Source organism: Populus alba, chromosome 7 (genome assembly GCF_005239225.2).
Source record: "Populus alba chromosome 7, ASM523922v2, whole genome shotgun sequence".
Classification (NCBI taxonomy): domain Eukaryota; kingdom Viridiplantae; phylum Streptophyta; class Magnoliopsida; order Malpighiales; family Salicaceae; genus Populus; species Populus alba.
The window spans coordinates 5746342-5758590 of record NC_133290.1 but is presented as its reverse complement, the minus strand read 5'-3'; the positions used below and the strand labels follow the sequence as shown (position 1 = coordinate 5758590).

General features: G+C 28.3%; 1 protein-coding gene across 1 annotated transcript; it reads right to left on the bottom strand.

The window, feature by feature from the left end:
- Positions 1 to 8240: 8240 nt before the first annotated feature.
- On the bottom strand, positions 8241 to 10954 carry LOC118047883 (phosphoglycerate mutase-like protein 4). Its single transcript, XM_035057304.2, has 7 exons — positions 10737 to 10954; positions 10547 to 10631; positions 10239 to 10289; positions 10036 to 10146; positions 9644 to 9775; positions 8865 to 8940; positions 8241 to 8715 (listed from the first exon to the last, which is right to left on the bottom strand). The coding sequence occupies exons 1-7, from the start codon at positions 10943 to 10945 to the stop codon at positions 8492 to 8494; spliced, it is 888 nt and encodes a 295-aa protein (XP_034913195.1). The 5' UTR covers positions 10946 to 10954; the 3' UTR covers positions 8241 to 8491.
- Between the last annotated feature and the right edge of the window lie 1295 nt (positions 10955 to 12249).

Here is a 12249-nt window from a genome sequence, read left to right as displayed (position 1 = left end):
ATTTGCGCTTAAAACTTGTACAGACTGATACTATTTTTTATTTAATTTTTATCAAATAAATAGAGATAATAAGATTTCAAACTCTTAACTATTTAATTATTAAAATTCTAATACCATATTAAAAAATTAATTCAATCTAAAAACTTATCAGCATTTCTCTTTTCTTTTGGGTTTTCAAGTGCAGGTTCTGTTAATTATCACTGTGAGCTGTGCTATCTTATGCTTGCAATATTTTACATCTTGTTAATTAAATGTCATGTGGTGCAGGTGAAATGTCGGGGTCATGCAACTTCACCTACTGTGTTTCGCAATAGGTAACATCGGTCCTTGTCAGTCCATTGGGCTAGCATGTGATCACAAACAACAAATCATCATGATATGTAATCTATTTGAAATTATAAATTTATTTAGCAATATAGATATAATTATTTTTTTTAATTAATTTTTTATGTTAAAATACATATTAATTATATTTTTTTTATTTTTTAAAAATTATTTTTAACATTAACACATCAAAATAATTTGAAAATATTAGAATCATATTAATTTAAAATAAATAAAAAATTAAAAAAATTTAATTTTTTTTAAATATTTTTAAAACATAAAAATAAACACGAGCAACATGTTATTCACCGTACCATAAAATTAATTACTGTACTGAACTCTAAAAGATTTGCAATCTTAAGACCTCTCGAGGGAGGGCAGACATGAGTGACGAATTTAGCTACACCCTCCTTGGTATTTTCCCCTTCTTTATTCAAATTATAAAACGGCACGAGGAATTTATTTTCGCAAATTTTAGTATGGTCACAACAATATTTACTACCAAAAAAATTGAAGAATACAAAAAATTCTGTTAATATTACAAATTATTGATAAAATATTATGGTTAGAAAATTGATAACCGATAATTTTATTTTATTAATGATTTCTAATATCGATAGAATATTTCATCTTTTGAATAAGCTTTTACCATTTATTTTTTGTTGGATAATCCGTTGACATTGAATAGTGCTAAATGAATTGTCGACGGAATAAATTTTATTGGAATTTTCAATTTATATTTTTAGCATCTCACAATTAGCACAAAAGAAAATTTATTCATTTTTTTCATTGATTAACATCTCACAATTAGCATAAAATAAAATCAGCATAAGAAAATAATATCTAAACAAATAAACTTGCAATAATTAAAGATAATAGCTGGGTAGATTCCATATTCTGTACAGAATTTAAAATTGTTTGATGGTAAACAGTCTCTTTTCTCTCCAAATCCCACATATTAGTAAGTTGCAACTAATCTTGTAAACTATATATAAACAAAAGCACACAGATTTTAGAATCTCTTTCTGTTCAATATTTGGTACAAAAGAACGATAAACAAAAGCTGGAAACTGAGTGTAGATCAACAATAATGTTTCTGTTCATCTGTTCCTATCGACGTACTTGTAAGAAAACAAGAAAGCAAAAGAAGCAAGATAAATCCAACCACAGTATCAAAATTTCAAGAAGATGATCATCAGCGCGTGCCTGCTGCTTGAAAATTAGTTCTTGGAATCAAAACAATCACAGCTTTAATAATTAGTCATCGATGAACAAAATTACAGAACAGTAAGAGAATGTTTGGTTTATACGTTGTTGCTTCTGCGTTTTGTTTAAAACACAAATGCAATCATGTTTGGTAAAAAAAAAAATGTAAGTTACTATTCATGGATCCCACCAAATTACGCGTTTGAAACGCTGGAAAATAAAAGCAAGTCCTATCTACTTCTTGTGGCTACATCATGCTGCACTGTAGTGAACAATGCAGCATCTCTCTATAACCGCATGTTCACTAAAGTGAATAATTTTTTTTTAAATTTTTTTTTTGAAAAATCAGTTAACATTTTTTTTGAAAAATCGTAAATTTTATTTAATTTTTTAAAAAAATTAGTTTAAGGTGAATTAAATTTTTTTTGTATTGTAATCTCAATTTTATTCCTGATAATATTTTACCTAATTTTATTGCACGCTCAAAAAATCATGGAAACTATAGTTTTTGTCAGATGAATTTTGTATATGTAATAGAATTGTAGATAGTTTAATGAAACAATAATATTTTTTTTAATATAAAGTATGATTTATTTCACGATGTAATATCAATAGTTAAATCTACAATATTTAAATTAAAAATCATAAATATTAATATATATTTTTTAAAATTATTTTATAACCTCAATTTCAAAAGCATTTTTAACCAAATATATTAAATTATTTTTTATTCAACCTTTAATTTAAACTACAGTTTTAACTAAACAATATTATTTTTTTAAACTAAGCTCAACTAAAAATAATTTTTTATAAAATAATTTTTTTTCAAACTACAAATTCAATAATTACCGCAATATCAAACACTCTAAAGCATATTTGCTGCTTGAAAAGGCTAAGCTTATTGCTTGCATAACGCAACAACCGATACAATTCACCAAAGAATACTTGAAAAACTTTCACGTCTCTTCATCGTGAGTCTGCATCACTCCATTAACAAAAGGCTAGTTAGATGCTTTTCATAAAATAAACTTTGTTTTTCTTTTTTAAATGCCCATATTCTTTAATAAAAAAAATATCAAAAAATCAAATTCCCCTTTAAACAGAAGGAAACCCGGAAGCTGAAAAACCAACCCAAATCCTAAAAACACCAAAAATATACCCAAATCAAAAAACTTCAAATTATAAGTTGTACCACCATCACCAACAATCACAAGCTTGAAGTTTGTACATAATCAACAATTTGCTGATTAGACAAAGCCTACACAAATTACTAATAAACAAAAATCATAAAAAAAAAAAAAAAAAAATTGAGATTATTGCAATATAGAAAATGAAAATGAATCAAGAGAGGGACGTTGCATATGTTGATGGCGGGTTGGGTTGTTGTTAGAAATCTAAAGTGGGTGGGAGAGAGATCAGAATCAGGGTTTGAATTGAAATCAAATAAAAACAAGAAATGGGAAGAAGATAGAATTACAAAGTTTTAATTTCTTTTAAAATTATCAACGAAAACGAAATCTCCTTCGGTAATTTAACATGTCAGAAATACCAACATATTTTTCCTTATTTCCTCGCCATTTTCATCAAAAACTACTAACAGAGTATTGATTGATTTGTGACAGAAAGCCTATTAGACACCAAATTGGATGAAAGATGATGAGAGAATGTGAAATTATTTCCTACACCATCTAAAAGTGACCCCAAGAAGAGAAAGAAACAGATCTCACACGCATGTCATCAGATACGAGAAAGATGTTGATAGATCAGAGATGTGTTCAGGACTGTTCTCCAAGACCTTTCAACACAGCACTTTGGTCAGAAATGTTTTCTTCTCACTATTAGAACTTAGACAGGCAAAATGGGATATGATACCAAGCATAATTCATGTCAGAAAGAATCACCCTTGAGAATTGTCGGGAAAAAAATGAATTTAAGATATTTTCAACCAAGCTCCACTTGTTTCCTTGTAAGGAAAAAAGTCGAAAAAAAATAAAGAACATGGATCTCAGTGGCACCACGATGGTGCACAAAGCATATATTTATCTTTTTATAAAGATATCATATTTGCTTATTCATTTAAAATCCATGAGAAATTTACCATGTAACTATGATGTTTCGAGGATATAAGGTGAACTATGTCAAATAATCATTTTAATCTAAAAGTTTAAGTTGTTAAGTAAGGTTTCAAGATATGATTTATATTATTCTTTAACACACCCCCTCAGGTGAAAACCTCTTGGGCTTGAAACTTGTATATGTTCATTTTACCTTATGCTTGTTTTTTATCAAATAAATAAGGATAATGATATTTGAACTTGTGACTGTTTGGTCATCAAAGCTTTGATACCATGTCAAAGAACCATCTTAATTCAATAGCTTAAGCTATTATATGAGGTTCTAGAATATGATTTATATTATTCTCTAACATATCCCCTTAAATGAACCTTATTTAATAGCTTAAGCTTTTAGGTTGAGATGGTTCTTTGACAAACTAAATGTAAAAAAAAAAAAAAAAAAATCTTCACTTGAGAACTAGAAAATCTTAACTGGTATTCCAACACCAATGTTTTGTAGATACAAATCTAATAACAAAGAGCTTAGCAAAGGACAATAAGGAAGGGATCCTCCATCATTTATAGGTGGTGAATATATATCTGATTTGGTTTTATATTTGCAGAACTTTCTACTCATTTTAAATTATGACAGTAAAAGAAACAACTGATTTGGTGAGACATAGAACTGGGTTGCAATTTGATGGTGTCTGTGCTAACAAGTATAAAGCCACTTTCATACTTAAATGGGCAGGAAAAAAAAGTTTTCAATGGGCTAGAAACATTAAAGTCTGTAGATGATCATGCTTAAAATATCATTATGTCAATTTGGAGGAAAGTGGACTTTATGGTATGAAGAACCATAATCATCATGTATTTATGAAGATGTTTATTCTGATGTAGGTATTACAAATATCAACTCTAAATTTATAATTTTATTTTTGAAAATTTAAGTATATGGTAGTTTTCTTATTAAAAAGTTTATAAAACCTTTAAATAGGTCGGGAAAACCTACCTCTATTAAAAAAACAAAGAAGTTAAGAAAATTAAAACATAGTCCAAAACAAAAATAATAAATTGGAAGAATCCTAGAAAAATAATAAAATTGATCCAAACAACAACTTTTAGGCCTAATTACAAAGATTCAATGGTCCGATAAGAAACAAAGTAGCTTTTTATATAAAAAAACTATCACGTAAAAAAATTGTACCTGATTCAAGAGTTGAATCTCTCGTTATTTTAATTTTAAAATACTAATTTAGTTTAGTGTGATTAGAAAAAAAAATAATCTTTGTTAATAATCTTTGTTTGCATATTTTGAGCATGAAGAGATTGACTTTTGAAGGTTAAAAGAAAAAAAAAAATTCATTTTAATTCTTAAAGAAATGATTTTTTTTTCCGGGAAAAACCGGCCAAGGAGAGTTAGGGGTTAACATGGTGGTGTTCCTTTTCAAACGGCTATAAGCATGTAATAGTGGTAGTAAATATTAGGGATGATCATTTTTGGTTTGGTTTGGTTTTTACATAAAAAAAATGAACCAAACCAAAATTATTATTTTTTAAAATTTAAAACCAAAACCGGTTTAAACTAACTGATTTTGGTTTGATTTATACTGTTTAAAAACGATAAAACTGAGAAGAAACTTAAAAGTCCAGGAAAAGTTCATCAATTAAACTGAAGTTTATAAATTGAAATCGGTTTCAAGACGTGTAAAACAATACTTTATCCAATTTTTCCAAGAAATGTGATCAAGATCAGTAAGGTAAACTTACAATTATTCACTCCTTTTTGGAACCTCATGATTTTTACAATCCACATGAACAAAAGCAAAAAAAATATATACAACTATGAAGAGAAGAAAACTGGCAGAAAAAACAAAATTCAAGAACATGTTTTAGTTTACATGTACCAAGACATGATTGAATTCTATTTAACATATAAGCAAAACCAGGGTTGCAAATTACAGTGAAAAAAAAAAACCCCCATAAAACATCAAGAAAAATAAAAGCTTGAAATTGATCAAGATCGAAAGGAAAACAAATCTACTAACCACTACTCTAGAAGCAAGTTTTTTGGGTTAAGAGAGAAGATAATGTGATGGAGAGGAGAAGATAAGATTGGGGATGGTGGCTAGGTTAGTGTTAGATTATTTATATTTTATACTCTCTTTTATTTTTTTAAAATGTTGGTTGAATCGGTTCAATCCGGTTCAATTAGTTTTAGATATTTGAAACTGAAACTAAACCGCACTGAACTGGAAATTTTTCTTGGGTTTTCTAATCAGTTAATTTCATTTTTTTTCTCGGTTCGGGTTTTTCAATTATTTTTGTTTTCTTGATTTTATTATTAATTTTTTCGAGTTTTTTACTCACCCCTAGTAAATATTGACAATTAACTATTAGCATTCACATCACATGTTTGGCGAGTCATAAAAAAAATTATAAATAAACAAAGCCCTCTGGTTGTGATGGTTTTTCTTGTTTGCTTCTACTTATGGGAGAGTAATGGATGAAAATAATAGTAAGGACAAATTTGTCCAATACATTGAAATTATTGTGCCATTTACAACATTAGTATATCATTTATCCATGTTTCACTAGACATCAAATTAATTTTAAAAAAAATTAAAAAAAAATATTTAGGTATTGTACGTGTTTGCAAAAAAAAAAAAAAAATAAAACTATATAAGGATTGACTCGATATGACTCGATCGATTTAGCAAGTCCAAAGATAATTAGACAATAAAAAAAAATAGTTTAACTAAAAAATCTCAAGACAACATCTTATTTTTTAAAAATACTTAGATGACAATATATTTGATCGACTCGAGTCAACCCAGCTTCATATGAACAATCTACGACTCGAGTCAACTTAGGTAACATATTAAATCTATGATCCAAGTCATAAGACTGTAATAGCGTCATTGAAAAAAAAAAAAATTGAAGCTCAATTCTTGATTAATTCAATGTTGAAAAATAAAATTAAAAAAATCAATTGATAAAAGAAAAAAAATTTGAGTGAACCTATATTAGCCTATCAGACCTAGATCATGAAATTATCCAATAGAAAGCAAACGAAAACAAATTATAAAGCCCTAATTACCAATCAATTTATTATTAGAGGATGGAATTTAAAAAAACTAAAAATATAAAAAAAAAAAACTCGAGTCAACCTAGACTAACCTTTCAAATCTTTAACTCGAGTCATGAAACTATAATAACATCATAGAAAAAAACTAAAATAAATTATGAAATTTAATTCTTTATTCAAGTCAAATGTTGAAAGATGAAATAAAAAAAATTATTTACAGAAAAAAAAAAAACAAAAAAAAAAACTCTACTCAATCGAGTTAACTCGCAAAACAAGTGATTTGGGTTATGAAAATAAGATAACTTAAAAAAAAACTAAATAAATTATAAACCTTAATCCCTAATAAATTAATATTAAAAAATAAAATTAAAAAAATAATTTTTTTTTAAAAGTAATGCTAGAAAACAATGATTTCCCCTTCTAATAATAATAATAATAATAATAATAATAATAATAATAATAGTAGTAGGAAGAGGTTGTGCAATATCCCACATAAACCAAATTCAATTTAAATTTATTAACTAGAAAATATATTTTTTTTAAAAGTAGTTTTTCATAAAAAAAAAATAGATTTATGAGAAATAGATTATTTTTTAAATATTTGATAATTTCATAAAAACATAAATTGAAAAATACTTTTAATGTTTACCTATGCCATAAACAATAAATTAAAAAATAACTTATTAATATATTTTTTTGAATTTCAAAAAATCATAAAAAAATAAAAAAAGTTTAAGGATGATAAAAAAATTTTAAAAATTAATTATAAAAATTATTTCAAATAAAATAAAAAGCAATCAAAAAATTAAAGTTCAAATCTAACAAAAAAAACAAAGGGTTGAAATACGATAAAATTAAAAAAAAAATCTAATTTTATAAATTATTTTAATTAAAATATATAACAATAAAAATAATAGAAACTTAAAATAATAAAAACTATATATATATATATATATATTCTAATTAAAACAATGATAAAAAAAACAAATAGTAATCACAAAAATAAAAAATAAAAAAATTAATTTATAAGAGATGAAATTGAAAAAAAATAATAAAAAAAACAAATTAGAAGAAATTGAAAAAAAAAAAACATATAAAAAAAATTCAAAAAATATATAATAATAAAAAATTAAAAAATTAAATTTGATATAATCAACAAATTAGAAGATATTTTTTTAACTGTTTTTGTAATTTTAAAAAGTATATTAAAATAAAAAAAAATTCTAATTTTTCTTTAGATGAAATTTTTTTTTAATTAACTACTTTTTTTAATTATAAACAAACATGAAAAAATTTCACTTTCCAGGATATAACTTTAGTTAAACTAAATTTTAGCTGTGATGATTATACAATGTAACAAGGTTACTGTACACCATTATTCCCACTCCTTGTCCCAAACACATCTTTCCATATCAAGGAATGAAGAACCTGTTTGATAAGAAACGCATGCAATCCAATGAGCTGTCTTCCCCTTGTAATTTTTCCATCTATGGGTGCCATGGGTTCAGGTAAACAGTCGGTTTCAAGCAACCTCTACCAACGTGTTTCACAAAGCACAATGCAGATCCTTGTCGCAACAATTGGAAAATGCCATGTTATAAAAGAACTAGAAATCAAAAGATGGCCTGCCAGGTGCGATTCCCCTTTTATGCTTCAGACAAAGAATTATCATAGCATGAAGAATTCATTTGTGCACGTTTTGACATGGTCATAAAAATACCTAGGGCCCTATAGAGTGTATGAAGGATCATGAGAACAGTGTCTTCCATTATGGTGTTATTTCTTTCTCATCCTATAACTCCAGCACGCCATGAAGAAACTAACCAGATGTTTTGTCCCCACCAAAACCAGACTTCAGGTATCCTGTTTCATTGAGATGGCTAACATCACCCCATGTTTTAATGGTCCAACGATCCCCATCAAATATGTGGAAGATGTTAATAGAAGTGTTCAAAACCCTTCCTCCAGACTTTCCATTTGGGCAAGCTCGTTGGTACAGTTCTCTGATGACACCGCCATGAGTGACCACAACAACTCGCTCTCCTGCAATTCAAAAAACATTATACATTTAACTTGCACCTAAAATGCAAAGTTTTCCAAACACTTGTACTAGAAAATAAGGAAGTCATACTATCAAATGATTTCCACCAAAACTAAAGACGAGATGTTGGTACTCTTTACTGATACTATACCTGTATGCTTCGCAGCAATTCTCTCCAATGAAGATGTACAGCGATCGTAAAGTTTATCAAGACTTTCTCCACCGCCCTGACATGTAGTAAATCAGAGTAACTACTAGTTCGGAATCAAATTCAAGAATTTTAAAGAATCAACCTACATCAAAGCAACTGCTTTGGGATAAACTAGCTTTGGGGCTTCTTTTAGTACACTTTCCAGGGTTTTTAGAGGACTTTCATCATCAAGACTCAAAGAGATTCAAAGAGCTCAAATTTCTTCAACGCATTTTGGTTCTGCATTTGCTCATTTTCCTAATGTTAATTTATAAACTTCTTTGCTTTTTGGCTAGTCGCTTTCCTCAAGCATGACACATGCCTTGCATAGATTTTTTTGAGAAAGTATGCATGGTGAGGTAATAGAGAGTGTTATGCACAAGTAATGTCTGAGTAGAGTGTCGGGTGAGTTAAGCAGATACTTGACGAGAGGAGGCGATCTTGCTAGGATGAAAGATATGGATGATAGGTAAGAAAAACGAGAAGATTGCACATATGGCAGAATATTCATAACAGCTGTGCCGTGAGAATTGACAAGATAGACTGACATTTAGTACAAAAAATTAAGGGAACTCATTGATCTAATAAGTTTCACAAAATTTAGGGTTTTAAACATAGCAATGTGATGCCTACAAAGAGCCAAGGTTGAAATGTGGTGATGGACCCAGTAGGACTTTCCAATAAAGAGATACTGCACCAAATAATCAGGATGTTTGAAAGAATAGATCAGTCTGACATACTGGGATATCTTGATTGGTTCTGTGAGATTTAAAGGCCCGGTAAGCCACAGCACTAACTTTGGCAGCTTCTTGAAGGACAAGGCCTTGAAGATCCCCTAAATGTCTTTCCCGTAGGTCAGGATCCTTAATAACCTGTAATTGAATTTCAATTGAATAAGTAGAAAAAAATAAAATTACAAATTAAAATGCATTCCACAAGGTTTAATAGTTTCCAAATCATGGCTCAAGATTGCCAGGGTAGAACTACCATAAACAACATGATTGAGCTTGGCCATGTAGGTAAAAACCCGGCCGGTAAACAAGTTATATTAATGAATACATAACTAACCAAAAATTATATATAAATCAAACCCAAAACTCAAAACCATGGTCTCATCACGTCAGTAATATACCTCAGCAATACCACAAGTAGCTGCGATTTTCTCCGCTGTCTCAAAAGCTCTCTTCAAATCAGAAGAATATACAGCAGAGACTTTAAACTCCCTGGATAGTCTATCAGCCACCTGCAAGGAGTGAAAAAAGAAAATTTTCCAACATGAGAACAAGAAACGCTAATGCTAATAAACCCCACATGAAATACAAATTGGTATCGTACCACAGCTGCCTGTTCTCTCCCAACTTCATTCAATTCCACATCAATATGTCCCTGCCAAAACATAGCAACCAACATGCAATTTCATAACACTGAATTCTAATGCAATCATATCATATCATAAAAAAATGATTTAATAACAGATTAGAGTTATTGTTATTTTTGTTTAAACTATGATCGCTGGATTCCACACAATCCAGTCTCACTGGAATTAATCAACCACAACTTGATTGCTACAACAGAATCATTAACCAAAAAAACCTAATTAAGCAGGTTTAAGCAAAGAAATTCAAAACTTGAGGACTAAAAACCTGAAGTCTTCCGTCAACATTCCACACCGTTTCGCCGTGACGCACTACAATAATCTCAGCACAAGTAGGATCCACAGTATCAGAACTGTACCATAAGAGAAATCTTAATTTTTAATATCTACAAATTAAAAATCAATTCAAATTAAAAAAGAAAAGAGGGGGAGGGGGGAGGATGGGTGAAAGCCCCTGCCTGGGATTATTAGAGTGGGCCATGGTTGGGAAGGGGTTGGGTGTTTTGAGTAGGTGAGGTGAGATTAAGCTATGCCTCTGCCTATACCTATGATTGATATGGAATTTGAAGCTGCAGAGAGGAATGGTGTTGGTTAAATTTGAATATATAGGTAAAGAAGGGAGGCGGACGAAGGTGGTGGTATCACTTGCCCTGGACAATGCACTCATAAAAATACCTAGTTTTGAAGCTTCGATTTTAATCAGCCTTTTTATTCCTGTGCTAGGCTTGGGCCCATTTTACGAGGAGCCTATGGCTCACGGTGACTCCAACCTTCATAAATTGAAAGTCCCAAAGAAACATATATTTTTAATTGAAAAAAATACACGAAATCAAGAAGAGTGAACAATTTATTAATAATAAATATATTATTATGATTATAATCTTTATTACTATTATTATTACTATTACTTAATTTTATCATATCCAAACATTTTAAAGGAGAACCAATTCAATTCCTGTCACAGAGCTTCTGAAATATTATCAAACCTTTCATGTGCAACAATGAATGATTTCAAATGTTATAAAGATATGTTTTTATCAAAAGTAATACAAGAAACAATTTTTTTGAAGCCCTATATTGATATGATAGTCACTATGCATGATATAGCTCGTATATTATAAGCTATATATATATATAAGAACAAATACACGAATCCAAGAAAGAGTCAACAAACCCTCTAAGTTCAGAAAGAATTGGAAGAAGAAAATGATACTCAAGTTTGTGGAAGCATTTGTACCAAAGACGAAGAATTTTTAATAGAATTAAAAGAAAAAAAATGAGGAACCAGAATTAAAGAAAGATTTATACCAAAAACTCAAAAATATAGTTTTAGAAGAATAAAAAAAACATTAACCCAGATCCTTATGATTAAGAAAAAATATATGCTAACAAGATTTAACAATAAATCTTTTGACCCTAATATAACTATTATTGATTTTCAATATGAAATTAATATTTTAAAAGACCAGATAAAAAAATTACAAAAAGATAATATATAAATTAAATCAGAATTATTAGAATTAGGAATTCAAAATTATACTATTGAAGAATCTTCAAGCCTTGGAGAAAAGGAACAAGAATTAATTGAAAAGAACAATTACAAACAAAAGAAGTCCAAGAGAAATTTAAACAACAACAAGAATTAATTTAAACAACAATGATATTAACTTATTAAACAATTTCGATGAAAAACAAGACTATTCAAACAAATAATGAATTTCATGAATATTGCAAAAAAGAAAATAGAAGAATAACTAGATTTTTTTATGTTGAAACAAGTAGAAATTTAACAAGGAATACCAATATTAGTAATTAATTACTAACCATTAAATGAAATTTTAAAATGGATTAATATCTAATACTCAATAAAAAGACCTTTTAAACATATTATATAATACAAAAATATTATTACGAACCATTAAATATATTAGGATAAGAATCAATTACAAAGGTTTTTTTTTTAATGTCTCA

Excerpts from the sequence above, each read along its gene's own strand:
- LOC118047883 (XM_035057304.2), bottom strand. The coding sequence starts at position 10,945 with ATGAGTGCATTGTCCAGGGCAAGTGATACCACCACCTTCGTCCGCCTC. Across the intron at positions 9,776-10,035 it reads CTACTTGTGGTATTGCTGAG|GTTATTAAGGATCCTGACCT; the intron begins GTATATTACTGA and ends ATTCAATTACAG. Across the intron at positions 8,941-9,643 it reads GAACCAATCAAGATATCCCA|GGCGGTGGAGAAAGTCTTGA; the intron begins GTATGTCAGACT and ends ACTACATGTCAG.